Source organism: Kwoniella shivajii, chromosome 1 (genome assembly GCF_035658355.1).
Source record: "Kwoniella shivajii chromosome 1, complete sequence".
NCBI classification, from domain to species: domain Eukaryota; kingdom Fungi; phylum Basidiomycota; class Tremellomycetes; order Tremellales; family Cryptococcaceae; genus Kwoniella; species Kwoniella shivajii.
In genome coordinates this window covers 3,633,576-3,646,919 of record NC_085908.1, presented here as the reverse complement: position 1 = coordinate 3,646,919, position 13,344 = coordinate 3,633,576, and the positions used below count along the sequence as shown (strand labels likewise).

Genomic DNA, 13,344 nt, shown 5'->3' with positions numbered 1-13,344 from the left:
TGAGTAAGTCATTCGAGATGTATGGGTTTTCTATCCCTCCACCATGTCAGTCCATGCGCGTTGCACTCGTCGGTGACGTTGAACACTCATACACTAGCTGTCCTATGCTTTCACGTTTGCATTCCTAATCACGCATCTCACGCATCGTCATGCCTGCACCTGCCAATCTCACTCCAGAGCAAATAGCAAAAGCAGCCGATCGAAAAGCAGCCAAACTCGCCAAGAAACAAGCTGTAGCTGATGGCAGTGTAGAGTTGGGTGATGCTCAGAAATTGGAAATTGAACGCAAGAAATTCCTTAAGCGTGAATGGCGTTTAATAGGGAGAGATTCCGAGGGGACACAAGTGAAGGAGCAGGGAAAGAGTAAAGCGAGGATCGTAACTTGGAACGTAAGTGCATTGAGGGCGTATAAGAGATCATCGTGAATCTTGGCTGATGTTATGAACACATACAAGGTTCTCGCTCAAACGCTTGTTCGTACGTCTATATCGATCATGTACTTGGTTGACATCTTACTGATGTAAAATTGTAGGCAGGGAATTATTTCCAGGATCAGATTGTTTGAGATGGTCAGATAGAAAATCCATGCTCTTAGCCGAGCTGGAACATCATTCCTTATCAGATATCATCTGTCTACAAGTGAGTCCAGTCATAAACATACCAGCGTTCTCTCAGGCCACCTTCCTCAAATACAAAAACTCATGCTCTGAATTCACATCTACGTTGCTGATTTCCCCGTTTTGTACAGGAATGCGATCGGGTCAAGGAATATTCCACTTCATTACCTCAACATATACCTATACAAGGATCAGGTCCTGGTAAATTACATGGGTTGGTGATTTTCTATCGCAAATCCAAGTTCTTTGTTAGATCTCAGAAGTTAATACACCTGGATACGGAAGAACTGTCACCATCAAAGGAAGATTCCAATGACGATGAAGATGGTAAAAGAAGGCGAGGTGGTAGTAGACAAACGAAGAATGTAAGCTTAATTGTAGCTCTAGAAGAAATCGACGGAGGTGGAAGAGGTATGGTGGTAGCTACCACTCATTTGTACGTTGGCTTGGGGCTGCCCTACGTCTGACCCATTTTCAGAGCTGATCAACGATCTTGTGATGATACCAGATTCTGGCATCCAAAGTAGGTCAATCCATCGTCTCGGTTTAGCAAGACGACTGACTGCTTTCCCATAGATACGCATATGAGCGAGTCAGACAGTCAATCATCATACTCAGATCTATACGGCAGTTCCAAAAGGATAACGACTGTACCTCTTGGCCATGTATCTTTGCCGGAGGTGAGATTTTTCCTTCGACTAGTGCACTTGCGTGACTAATGTTAATCATAATACATGATGAGCACACTGCTGATCATGAGCCATTCGATGCAGACCTCAACACTCAGCCTTCCGAAGCTACATATCAACTGCTCGTATCTCCACATGCACCACTACCTCAACCGATGATCGATGAAATTACTTCTTCTCGATTGGTGCATGATAGCGTGGTGAAAGTCGCTCCGCTGTCTGCGCCTTCAGAGATACCTTCCACAACCGCAACCGGTAGTAACACACCTATCACCAAAGACGAAGAAGAAGGTGAAGGTGAGCTACCAGTCAGTAACGAGAAGAGCATAGCAAATACACGATCACCGTCAACGTCTGATGGTATCTTACCAGTCGACCAGTTAGTGCGAGGTATGAGGGAACTCTTGCCTTTAGGAGGAACGCAAAGTGCCTATGGATCTACAAGATGGGGATCGAATAACAAAGAGAGTTTCGGCAACAGAGGTGGATTTGATTCTATCGAAGATGAGAATGTAAATGGAAAGGAAGAACCGGCATATACCTGTTTCACACCTCTGTTTCGACTCACATTAGGTAAGTAAGCTCCTATCTTGTTTCGAATAACCACAACGTCTCCGCCGTCAATCTTATACCTTGTAACAAGAGAAGACACTAACCTGTTTTGATGTAAAAGACTACCTTTTACTCTTGCCTCCACTTGACGACTCACCTCAAGGGGAAATCACAGCTTTGTATACACCTCCCAAGATCGAAGAATTAGGAGAGGGATTACCTAGGAAAGGTATCTGTGCAAGTGATCATCTAGCTATGGGCTGTGAGATCTCTTGGTAGGAAAGTGTCCATGAGAGCAGAATCGCGTCATTGTATCTCATCCCAGTATCTTGCATGTTTGCACACTGATAGAAAAGTAGATAGTCAGAGTCACCTATGTAATCAATATTATGTCAGGTTTTGTAAAGTGGAGGTCAATCACCCCGCGTACATAGAGTGGAGGTCACAATGAGCAAATGACTCCATGGCGACCAAGTGATGATGATGATGATGGCATATGGACTGACCATGTATGCCATCCAATATCATACGTAGTCAGCTCCCCATCGTTACCAGCTTCTATGTCATGTCAATCGTAAGAACAACAAAAACACTATCATCCGCCAATACTCGATATAAATTCTTACGCCAATTTACAAGCTCAAGAACAACGAAGATGCCTCATCCTGACGAAAAGGTACACCCTGCAGCTACAGGTTTAGCTAAAGATACGGTCGATAAGCATCAAGACGATGCAGACTTAGTATTCTGGAGCGGATGGGTGAGTGTCCTACCTTTTCTCCAACATCCTGGTTTTAAGATCTAAGGACTGTCAAGAATGAAGCTTGAATTTGAAACTCTTGAAGCGATCGCTGACCGATAAAAGTTTAGTTCTGTCCTTTCAACCAGGTATGTAAGAAAAATACCTGACCTTTCGAAAAGCTTTGATTTGAGAAATGCTAAATGGTAGGAGTAGAGAATCTGGATGGCTCTGGAAGAGCGAAAAATCTCTTACAAATATCAAGAGGTGAACGTGAGTTAGCACTTCTCCTCCATCTCGTCAAGTAGTATAGATCTCATCGAGGGTCTAGTGTAAACTACTATCTAACGATATGACATCGTATTCATAGCCATATAAGAAGGAAAAGCACTTCTTAGATTTGAACCCTTTGGGTCTTGTACCTACTCTTGAGATTAAATCTGAAGGAGACTCGCAAAACAAGGCACTATATGAATCTGATGTTCTTGTGGAATTCCTCGAGGATCTCTATCCAGCAAGTGAGGAACATCCGTAAGTGAAACTCTTTTCAAGCCATTGATCGTGATTTGATTGAAATTAGACGTATCTGACGTGCTTGTCACATAGCTCGATTTTCCCTCAGGACACTTATGAGAAAAGTTGGGCTAGGTTGAACGTTCAACACATCACCAAGGTAAGTGATGATTTCCAACTTACCAGTCAGGTCTAAAACCGTCCCCTTTACACGTATTTCCCCCTTGTACGCGCTAATGGTATATGTGACATCTTGATTGAAAATCACAGAAAATCATTCCGGCCTATTTCAAACTTCAGCAATTCCAAGATAGTTCTGATCAAGAGAAAGCCAGAGAAGAACTTTACAGTGGCCTTCGAACTTTAGCTGAAAGAGTAAAAAGACCTTATTTCGCCGGTGAACAATTCACTGCTGTCGATATGTCTATCGCTCCATTCGTAAGAAGATTCTATAACCTTGTTGAGTATAGGGATTTGGACGAAAGTAAAGTCGGTAATGGATGGTTAGAATATCGCGAGAAATTACTCGGTATGTGTAAACATGGAGCTTATCATGATCTCTGCTGACTTTAGCATCTTACTGCACTTCAGACCGAGAATCACTGAAAGATACTAGCTCGGAGGATAAATATTACGCTGAACTCTTATCTCGGTGAGCTCTTTAGATCCGATTACTACGAGTATTCACAAGCTGATTGTTGTTCGCGACAGTTACCTCAAAAACGAAGCTCAGTCAGAAGTTGCCAAATCTACACGAGGAGGTCAAAGCTTGCCTTAAATCGCTACCTAAGGATTGCACTCCGCGAGGAGAGCTCAGTCGAATTCGCTATCCTACGTCTCTTAGCTGAATACAACGTTAATAATGTATTGTCCATTCGGAATATCACTAGCTCATTTGACCAAAAACTAACGTATCAAGTCGCATCCGCATTAATCAATACTTTCTTTACTCGATCGAATGTCATTGTGAGTTTATTAACAATATTTCCTATACACGGTATTTCTCCTCTCTGTCCTCAGAGTCCTCGTTGGCACCTGAATAATCGACTGGGTATCCGCCTTGTGCTGAGTACGATGGAGAAGAAGGTATCAGATCATGACGAGGCACACCGATAAGGGCTTCTTGAGCAGGGAAGAACTTGTTTAAAGCGAGGTAAACAACGATAGCAACTGTCAATCAGTGTCATGTCAGCCCATTTTGCTACAAGCACTATCTGTATTGAAGAGAAGTACATGAAAGGTCACTCACGGAAATCACCAACTATGTTTGATACCATATAGACATATTGAATGTTTCCAATATTGATATTACTATTAATAGCATTGGCCATACCTGGTAAATTAGGGGCGATAGCAATGATTAAAGCCACGTAAGCTCTCCAATTCCAACCACCTGTAAATCTATAAATTCCATTTGGTCTATACAATTCGTATATATCGATTTTTCGATGTTTGACGAAGAAAAAGTCGACCGCCAATAAAACCGCTATGGGTGCAAGGACGATAGAATAAGATGCCATGAAAGTTAAGAAGTTTGATGCTGATGCCAAAACTTTCCAGGGAGCAAACCCCCATACTCCGACTGTTATAGCTATCATTTGACCTCTTTTGATATTGATGTATTTAGGTGCTAATGAAGTCATATCATTCGCTGCTGAGATCGAATTAGCGGAGATGTTGGTGGTGACATTTGATAAGGCCCAAATCAATGACCCCAGAAACATAGCGGCTCGGCCACCGGCTGATGTATTCCATAAACCCTGATAGACAGATTGAGATACAATTAGCTTCTTGCACCGATGATACATCGACCGTGCCCAATAGTCATGGGCGAGAAGTACTCACCACGATGTCGTACGCTTGGTAGAAAGAGTCAGAAGTTCCATGGACAGCGTTCAGACATGCAGCTGAGATGGCAGCGAAAATACTGAAGATACTGAACAAAATGGGAATAGCGAACAGTTGCACATATGCAGCTGAGGGTTTCTTGCAATATCGAGAGAAATCACCGACATTGATACCTGAGCAAGATCTCTGATGAGCTGAAGTTCATGGTAACTATCACCGCTGGAGGTGCTCTAGTAACAGTGGTCGGCGAAAATGGAATCCGAAACTCACTCAAAGTAGCCCAAGTTCCCTGAGTAGCTGTAACTGAATACATGAAAGCTATGAACCTCTTTGATCCACCAGGTACTCGACCAGTAGGATCTGATAATGCAGACGAAGCTAATGGTCCAGCCTTCTTGACGGCCTATCGTTTCGGTACCTCATCAGTCATGTTTCGCAATCAGAGACGACATTGAAGTTTGGAACTCACATATATCAAGGTACCTATAGCGACGACAGGAACTAAGATAGCCTTGAGGTTGAAGACCCACTTGAGCTTGGAAGGATGAATAAAAACGAAAGGAAGTTGTAAGAGCCTAAGTAATGAATTGAATGTCAGCTTATGACCTCTTTGTGAGGCAAAGAGCAATGTCTTATACTTACCAAAACAGGAAGAATGATAAGAAATCTTGTGATGTTGCTCCTTGACTTTCTGGAATAGAGTTCTTCAGTTTGGCGTATTGGGGCCAGATAGCTTGAATCATCAAAGATACGAAGATGCCTCCACTGCCATTTAAAGCTCGTCAGCACATGGTAAGATGACGAGAACGACCTTATCCTTCATTCGGGGTATAAATAATCAGATAAGAGACACTCACGACCAGGAATTGATAGAAAGCCAGAAACAAGCAATGACCATTCGCGAAAATACAACGAACTTGGATCCCCAATATCCATATACTGATCGGGATGTGACGGCAAAGGGCGTGTGAAGCTGGTCAACCAAAGGAAACAGTAAGCATGAGGCGAGGTATGCGCTGGATGACAGTTTTTGAACTCACGACTGCACCGATATAACCATTGGCTGGTAAGGGAGAATCGGTTTTAGCATCATCCATTGAAAATGGCTCAAATGTACGACGGTCCACAGCAAGTAGACTCACCTGTAATGACGATAGCGACCAAGAAACCTCCTACGAGAATTGCAAGACAACTTTCCCACCATGTCAAGCCCATTCCGACGAAACTCGCTACTGTAGCCCATTGACCAGGATTGAAAGCATCTGAGATCCAATCTGTTCACCCACGACCGTCAATTTTAGAATGACTGATTGATAAACAGCTGAGAACAGTTTACTGACATGTGAAGAAAGTCCATCCAGTCCATATACGGTGCTCAAAAGGTGCAGGATCCATATCTGCATAGGTGTATTAGCGATAGACTTCCAGGTCGAAAGACGACCGTGCTACCCCTACTACACACCCTTGTTACTCCATACATCATCAGGTGCGATACATGATTCTTCTTTGGGTAAAACCCAAGACGAAGGTGAGGTGGTTCGTTTTCGGATAGTATCTTTTACTGCCATACTGCAAATGGATCAAGTAGAATTTTGAAAACCCAGTAATAAGTTAAAAAAGTTCAATTATGGGTGGTTGTTACCGAGCTGATAGGATGTTGGAGCTGTTTCTATATGTAGATATCGTGAGAAAGAAATGATGATTCACGCATATGAATCCTTATCTCAGATTCATGTTCTGCTCCATACTCGTACTCGTACTGTCTGACTACTTCATTCACGTCTAGCTCAGTGATCTCAAACCGACAGTAATTTTTTTGGCTGGACCTGGCGGTATACGGTAACACATGTACCCATCGGGATATGAATTTTTCCTCGCATAATTCATAATTCATATACGGTTCCTGGATCGCTTATCTTTCTTTCCGTATTGGTCGGGCGACTTACTTATCTCCCCTTTTACTGGTATCCTGAAGGAAGAGGGAAACAAGGGAAGTGAGTGACCTGCTTCCGCTGTAGCCCGCTGCTTCTGCTCTTGCTCCCGCTGAAATGGGACCTGCATTTCCAGTTTCAAGCCATTGAATTCAGAACGTCGATCTTAACCTGGAAATATTCTAAGCGAGATACTCGTACCGCAGGTTTTCTCTAATAAAACCTCCTTATCTCGATGTACCACGTGAAAGTGCATTATCCAGCTCATAACCTAGTCATCCTTACGCGTCTCTTGCGATACATATATGCGGTTGGTATTTTAATCAGACTCAAACAAGCCAGCCTTGTACATCTTTACTTGATAACGAGCTTTCCCATCCACCTTGTACATCTTTCTCTCCATTGGCATCCTGTCTATGTACTTCTCGGAACGACTCAACATATTCACCTTCTAGCGGTACTGGCCAAGCATGAGCACAGAGATACGGCATATCTAACAAGATGAGATCAGCCAACTGTTTGATAAGCTGGGTGTCGTGACTACTCACCACCAGTTCTTGGCGTTTGATCAGGTAAAACCCATTCAATCTTCTTCCATGCTCCTATTCTAGCTGTTTCCACTCTCAACAAAGTGACCGCTGGATCCTCTTTGAAAAATAGATTCAAGGTTGTAGGAATTTGCTCCGCTGCAGAGAAGTGAATGAAACGATCATTGAGATCTAGTTCGGTCAAGAATTGGTGAGAGGAAGGGATGGGAACGGGAAAAGTGAACCTGTACATGATAAAACACAGGTAAGCAATTCTCCAAGAAAGCGAGACGTATCGCTTTACCCACCTCGTGTCGACGCTCGAGTGCGGAATAATTTTGTAGATATACTTTGGTACTGTCGACATCGTGCTGGAACTCAGTCGTCGTAGTGAGTGCAGCATCGGGAATTCAACAATAAAATGAGAATGCAAGCATGCATATCGTATCTAGTTTTTAGATCTTGATCATCCAGCAAAAGCAAAAGAATTGGCAAAGGGTTTTTATTGGAAATGACGTAACTATGGTAGGCGCACGATTAAGAGCTTTAGCATTTGTCACGCCTAATCTCGATCACATTCCTTTGATTCGTTTTCAAACTGTTCTATCGATTCCCGCACATTAGCGCGGCCGAGATGGGAAAATCTGTCTTTTTTCCTATTTCTTTATGGTTTGCTGGAGTACTACTATGGGCGTACTGGTTAATCATGTAGCAATACCAAACATAACAGTACTGAAAGATACTTCTGGTACGACCTGAAACGCAGATCGACCCATACAGGTGAGCGGACCGCGGCGATACGCACGAAACCGCGGCATCTTATCATTTTGTTCTACTGCAAGAAATACGCCTTTCAGCCTCAAATTCATTTTCAAGCCGACCAAGTACTGGAATCCCAATGAAAGTGATGGTGCCGAAAAACAATGACAGATCTGCACTAATTGATGGAAACGGCTTCATTGATGATGAAAAACTTGAGGAAACGAACTGTAACCGCGGACATCTTGATGCGTCCGCGGTGTCAATCAGCAACAACCACTATGCCTCCTCGATCAAGTTGGCGTATATATATACTGACTTGTCACAATTTTGGACCACTGATCTCTCACCAGCTTTATCGATTTCTTTCCCCAATCACAAATCTCATTTTAAGGTTATATTATAATATCATAATTTCATCGATCCTACACTACTAATAAATAAGTTAAAGCAATATGCTTAAACCCATTGAAGCTGAGTTCGCTCGGCCACCAATCTATACAAACGAGGAAGAGGCGGTTTTACACGATGCAGAAGATGAAAATATCCCTGGGTCAACACCGGGTTTTTTGGAACGAATGCCAAGTCATGCGACCGTGGTAAGGCCATCGACAGAAGTAGGACAAAATACTCAATCTAGCTTAGATTTAGAAAAGGGTGAAGGAGAGATCTTGGTCGAATTCGAACCAGGAGAAGGCCCTCGTTATTGGTCAAAAGGCAAAAAATGGTATGTTCAGTCATTTTACGCAGTCTGTGGGCTTCATCCTTGTGCTCACCGTCATGATTGTCAATACCATAGGCTTGCGACGATGTCTACCTCGCTTCTCTGTCTCACGGTCGCTCTAGGTTCAGCAATGCCCACCGGTGATCTGCCAGGTACGGCGGAGGGACTCCACGTATCAGATGAGGCAATATACCTTTCAATAACCCTATTTGTGGTCGGTTTTGGAGTTGGACCTCTAGTCTTTGCTCCCAGTAAGGTCTCGGTCTTCTACATCTCACAGCATCCTGATCTGACTCAACTTCCACTACAGTGTCCGAGATCATTGGACGGAAACCGATATACAGTATCTCCATATTCTTTTATTTCATATTCACCTTGCCTTCATGTCTTGCCAAGAATATTGGGACCATGTTAGTCTGTCGATTGGTGAGTCTTCCTTCTCTGGCTTTCGAAGTATGGGAGTGTGTTGACGGCTTCGAAACATAGCTTGCGGGTATAGCTTCTTCCGCACCTATGACCAACGTCGGCGGTACAATCTCTGATATTTGGGCAGTTGAGGAACGAGGAGTACCAATGGCCATTTTCAGTTGTGCAATCTTGTGAGTTCCGCTACAGGCATGAGAGCAATACGAGGAACTAATTTTGAGTGTGACACAGTATGGGTCCATGTCTAGGACCTCTCTTTGGAGGTTGGATCAGCTACAAAACTGGTCAATGGCGATGGATCTACTGGGTCTTATTCATCCTCGTTGGAGTCGTTTTCGTCTTCACTTTGATCATGCCAGAGACACTCGGCACAGTCACACTCAAGCGAAGGGCGGACAAGCTCAACAAAGTCAACAAGACAAATAAACACCTAACTGCCCATCAGAAAGCTCAAAAACAATCGGGCGTGACTTTCACCAAAACACTGAAAACAGCCATGGTCAGACCTTTCATCTTAATGTTTCTTGAACCTATTATCCTGTTTATGAGTTTCTATCTCAGTTTTGTTTACGCCTTATTATATGCTACATTCTTCGCATTCCCTATCGCTTTCGAAGAAATTAGAGGTTGGAACTCCGGTATGACAGGTCTCTCATTCCTTTCAATTGTCGTGAGTCCTTACAGTACCAATCATCTTTCTCGATCGCTAAGGACTTCATGCACAGGTCGGTATCTTCATTGCTCTCTTCTGCATGCCAGTACAAGAGCGACTTTATGCAAGAAAACCGGGACATCCCGAATCTCGACTTTACCCCATGATGCTGGGAGCCATGTATGTTGAAATTCTGTCTTGCCTTCTTGTCAGACCTTTCCTAACCTGGTATTCAGTTTTTTACCTTTATCATTGTTCATCATTGCTTTCACCGGGGCTTACGCACATGTTCATTGGATGGGCATGATGGTTGGAGGGGCCATATTTGGGTTCTGCATGGTCAGCGTATACATCTCGGCAAACAGTGTGAGTGTAAATCCCGTGATCGCGCTTGTATGAACTGCGACTGTTGAGTACTGACTGAAATTTACATATCAGTATATTGTCGATAGTTATGCTGAGGTTGCAGCATCAGCTGTAGCAGCCAAGACTCTGATGCGGTCATTGATAGGAGCTAGTGTACCTCTCTGGATCACTCAACTATTCGTAAGTGCCATCTTCTGACATTCGCTCTTCCCTGCGAATTCCAAACGGAACTTCCATTGACCGCGATTTTCACCCCATCAATAGCACAATCTCGGATTTCAATATGCTGGTCTCTTCCTCGCTCTTGTTGCATGTCTCATTGGACCCATTCCTTATTTCTTCTATTTCAAGGGGGAGACCATCCGGAACAGGTCCAAGCGTGCTATGAAAACATAGTCATATCGCTTAGGTGCATGATCGCCAGCGTTGATGGTTATCAGCGAAATGCTTGAAGGATGAATGGTGAATCAGATACGTGCGCACAAAGAAGGAAGAATCTGATGTTCATATTGTTTAATCCATACAATGCACACAATATACTAAGGGGATTTGGTCTTATCGTAGATATTGCTTTGCCTTATATAAGAACACATATCCCACTCCACCAAAGATTCCGAGCTCATCCCACATTTCCTTCTGAACGACCATAAACCTGCAACAACAAAGCCTCTAAATCCTCCAATGTAAAGGTATCGGCATCTCCAAAATGCGATGTCATCTTTGGAGTCGAATCTGTAGATTGATAAGTCGGAGTAATCGTACTCATCTCATGAGCTGTGTACGGGTCGAATATCTTGTTATCCTTCGCCATGGACTTGTCGGTCTTTGTCTGGATAGTTGATCCCGTAGTCATATTCGGAATGATAGCAGCTCTAACACGATCAGAGAGTTGTCGTAAAATTTCTAAAGCTCTCAGATCTGCAGAACCGGCTTTTGAACATTTGTCTCTTCCTTGATTGGAGGTATGATCCGACAAGACCTTCAACAATCCCACAGCCGACGTCAAGTCGTCCATCCACTCTCTACATTCTGAATGACTTGGACCATGACGAATCGCAGCCAACGCCACCGTCACTCCAGCACTGAAGATCTTCGACCCCAAATTCCAAGAGAATAAACTTTTCCCTTCAGGCCATCGGAAAGTGATATGCCATACGAATGTTTCAGCAGTGACCATCAGTCTGTGTGCTGCTAGGAGAGACCTATCCAGAGCCATGTCAATGACACGAGGATGTTCTAGGATGTCCAGTGGGAGTGACAGATAAGGTTGATAGGCAGTAAGGATGTTTGCGACTATGCCGATATTGAACACACAAGCCTGAGCAAGCAGCCAAGGTGGCTGACCCGGAGCTGTCAGTCGGCAGTTACGGCTCGTAGCCGAAGATAAAGCTTTAAAGCGGAGATGCGGAGGTATTGTACTGTCGAACTGGTCCACCAAACGGTTCATTGTTTCTATGTCAGAAGGCTGGACAGGCTGAAATGGTGATGGGAGAATGCTAAGTAGTTCTGTCATGAGCTGGTTCGAGTTGATCTTTGCCTCAATATATGTCCATTCAGGCACGACTTCGGTCTGCTGAGGGGTATTTTCAACCTGTGGTGGAGTCACACTTGAGGGAATTTGATTCAAAGGAGTGGCCATAGCATTTTTCGACGATACCGCGTCTAGTTCCACCTGTGTTATGTCTTCACGGAGGTCGATGTCGGGGATTGATACAGGCTGTCGTACATTAGATAGTGGAATGATACTAGGCAAGCGTAGCTTTCTAATGATTATCCTACACGAAGATCAGACAGACGTTAGATTACAGCACAGAACGTATGGAGTGGTAACAAAATAGAGGGAAGCACTCACCTCTCACCAGCGTGACATAACCACCATAGTCTTCTCCTCATCTCACTCCAAAAGGGACTTAATTCCGGTGAAAGCTCACTGGGATCTTGATGTAGCCCGAAAAACAATGCGGTATGGATTATTTCGCCCATTACAAACCATGTTTGAGGAGGGGATGAGGAACTGTTGAATAATGCTTCATGCGGGCGTAGTGATAGAGAATGGAGATGATAATATACCATTTCTGAATAATGATCTCCTGGTCCAGCAAGTACTTGAGATTCGGAAATCCCGAGGAAACGGTGATGAAGAGTCTTCAATTTTTCTGCCAAAGAGTGAGACGACCATTCATTTCTATCGGTTGAGTTTTCCAGGTCCATCACCGTTCCGATGGTCAAAGCCATGCAAAGCGAAGCCAAGTATGATGCCATATGTTTCTCGATAGGTGCAACAGGACTCCCATCTTTCGGATAGATAAGATTGAAACGACGAATATATGAAGGTTGATGAGTATGGCGCATTAGGGTGTCAAGGAGAAAATATTGTTCGAGGAGTTTTTCCGCAACACAACGTGGAGGAAGTTGCGATAGTAGGAAATGCCATTCGTTCTCCTCTTTGCGTTGCGGTGACTTCAAAAGATTAGCGAAGTGGGAAGAGCCCGAAGCAAGAAGCGATTCCAGGCGTGAAAGGCGATCTTCAAGATACACTATGCGATTGTCATATGTGGTAGGACCCGGTCCGTCCGAGTTAATCAAAGGATCTGGAGTTTCGTTTTTGACAAATCTTTTTATAAGTAAGCGATCGAACGAGCAAGTCTCACTCTCATCGGTCATACATCGGATATCGCTACTCACTGTTTCTGTGCGTGTCCTCTCCACGGATCGTAAGAGCATCTCTCCTCCACCTTTGCCTTGACGCAGCTACTGCAAGGTTTACCGAGATCGCAGCGAGTCTTGAGCGATTTGCATCTATGACATACCAGTACCGCTCTTGAACGCTTGACCTTTCCACGTTCCGAGTCATCGTGCTCTGCCGATGAAGACTTTCTCAGCATGTTGAATACACAGACTGTTGACAAGGGGTACGGATGGTTCACAAGGATGGAACAGGGGTGGATTGTAATGTTATTGTTTCTTTGAATTCCCAGTTCCGGAGTTAATCGGTTGTTGA

General features: G+C 43.9%; 6 protein-coding genes across 6 annotated transcripts; 3 read left to right on the top strand and 3 right to left on the bottom strand.

The window, feature by feature from the left end:
• Positions 1-149: 149 nt before the first annotated feature.
• IL334_001351 (uncharacterized protein) lies at positions 150-2,137 on the top strand (the record flags this gene model as incomplete). Its single annotated transcript, XM_062933108.1, has 8 exons — positions 150-389; positions 456-477; positions 533-639; positions 749-1,053; positions 1,126-1,140; positions 1,194-1,297; positions 1,391-1,879; positions 1,980-2,137. 8 exons carry the CDS (start codon positions 150-152, stop codon positions 2,135-2,137), a joined length of 1,440 nt encoding a protein of 479 aa, XP_062789159.1.
• Positions 2,138-2,513: 376 nt separating this feature from the next.
• Positions 2,514-3,888, top strand: IL334_001350 (uncharacterized protein; the record flags this gene model as incomplete). The annotated part of the gene is made up of 8 exons (XM_062933107.1): positions 2,514-2,618; positions 2,729-2,746; positions 2,814-2,870; positions 2,968-3,128; positions 3,204-3,270; positions 3,381-3,639; positions 3,702-3,762; positions 3,822-3,888. The coding sequence occupies 8 exons, from the start codon at positions 2,514-2,516 to the stop codon at positions 3,886-3,888; spliced, it is 795 nt and encodes a 264-aa protein (XP_062789158.1).
• Positions 3,889-4,098: 210 nt separating this feature from the next.
• Positions 4,099-6,526, bottom strand: IL334_001349 (uncharacterized protein; the record flags this gene model as incomplete). Its single annotated transcript, XM_062933106.1, has 11 exons — positions 4,099-4,280; positions 4,360-4,870; positions 4,956-5,131; positions 5,229-5,361; positions 5,428-5,533; positions 5,601-5,723; positions 5,816-5,931; positions 5,999-6,021; positions 6,101-6,232; positions 6,299-6,355; positions 6,421-6,526. 11 exons carry the CDS (start codon positions 6,524-6,526, stop codon positions 4,099-4,101), a joined length of 1,665 nt encoding a protein of 554 aa, XP_062789157.1.
• A 692-nt stretch (positions 6,527-7,218) lies between these two features.
• IL334_001348 (uncharacterized protein) lies at positions 7,219-7,783 on the bottom strand (the record flags this gene model as incomplete). The annotated part of the gene is made up of 3 exons (XM_062933105.1): positions 7,219-7,382; positions 7,438-7,661; positions 7,725-7,783. 3 exons carry the CDS (start codon positions 7,781-7,783, stop codon positions 7,219-7,221), a joined length of 447 nt encoding a protein of 148 aa, XP_062789156.1.
• An 847-nt stretch (positions 7,784-8,630) lies between these two features.
• On the top strand, positions 8,631-10,739 carry IL334_001347 (uncharacterized protein; the record flags this gene model as incomplete). The annotated part of the gene is made up of 9 exons (XM_062933104.1): positions 8,631-8,902; positions 8,975-9,150; positions 9,210-9,325; positions 9,386-9,498; positions 9,557-9,995; positions 10,051-10,157; positions 10,214-10,343; positions 10,416-10,523; positions 10,608-10,739. The coding sequence occupies 9 exons, from the start codon at positions 8,631-8,633 to the stop codon at positions 10,737-10,739; spliced, it is 1,593 nt and encodes a 530-aa protein (XP_062789155.1).
• Positions 10,740-10,962: 223 nt separating this feature from the next.
• On the bottom strand, positions 10,963-13,228 carry IL334_001346 (uncharacterized protein; the record flags this gene model as incomplete). The annotated part of the gene is made up of 3 exons (XM_062933103.1): positions 10,963-12,118; positions 12,196-12,957; positions 13,029-13,228. The coding sequence occupies 3 exons, from the start codon at positions 13,226-13,228 to the stop codon at positions 10,963-10,965; spliced, it is 2,118 nt and encodes a 705-aa protein (XP_062789154.1).
• Between the last annotated feature and the right edge of the window lie 116 nt (positions 13,229-13,344).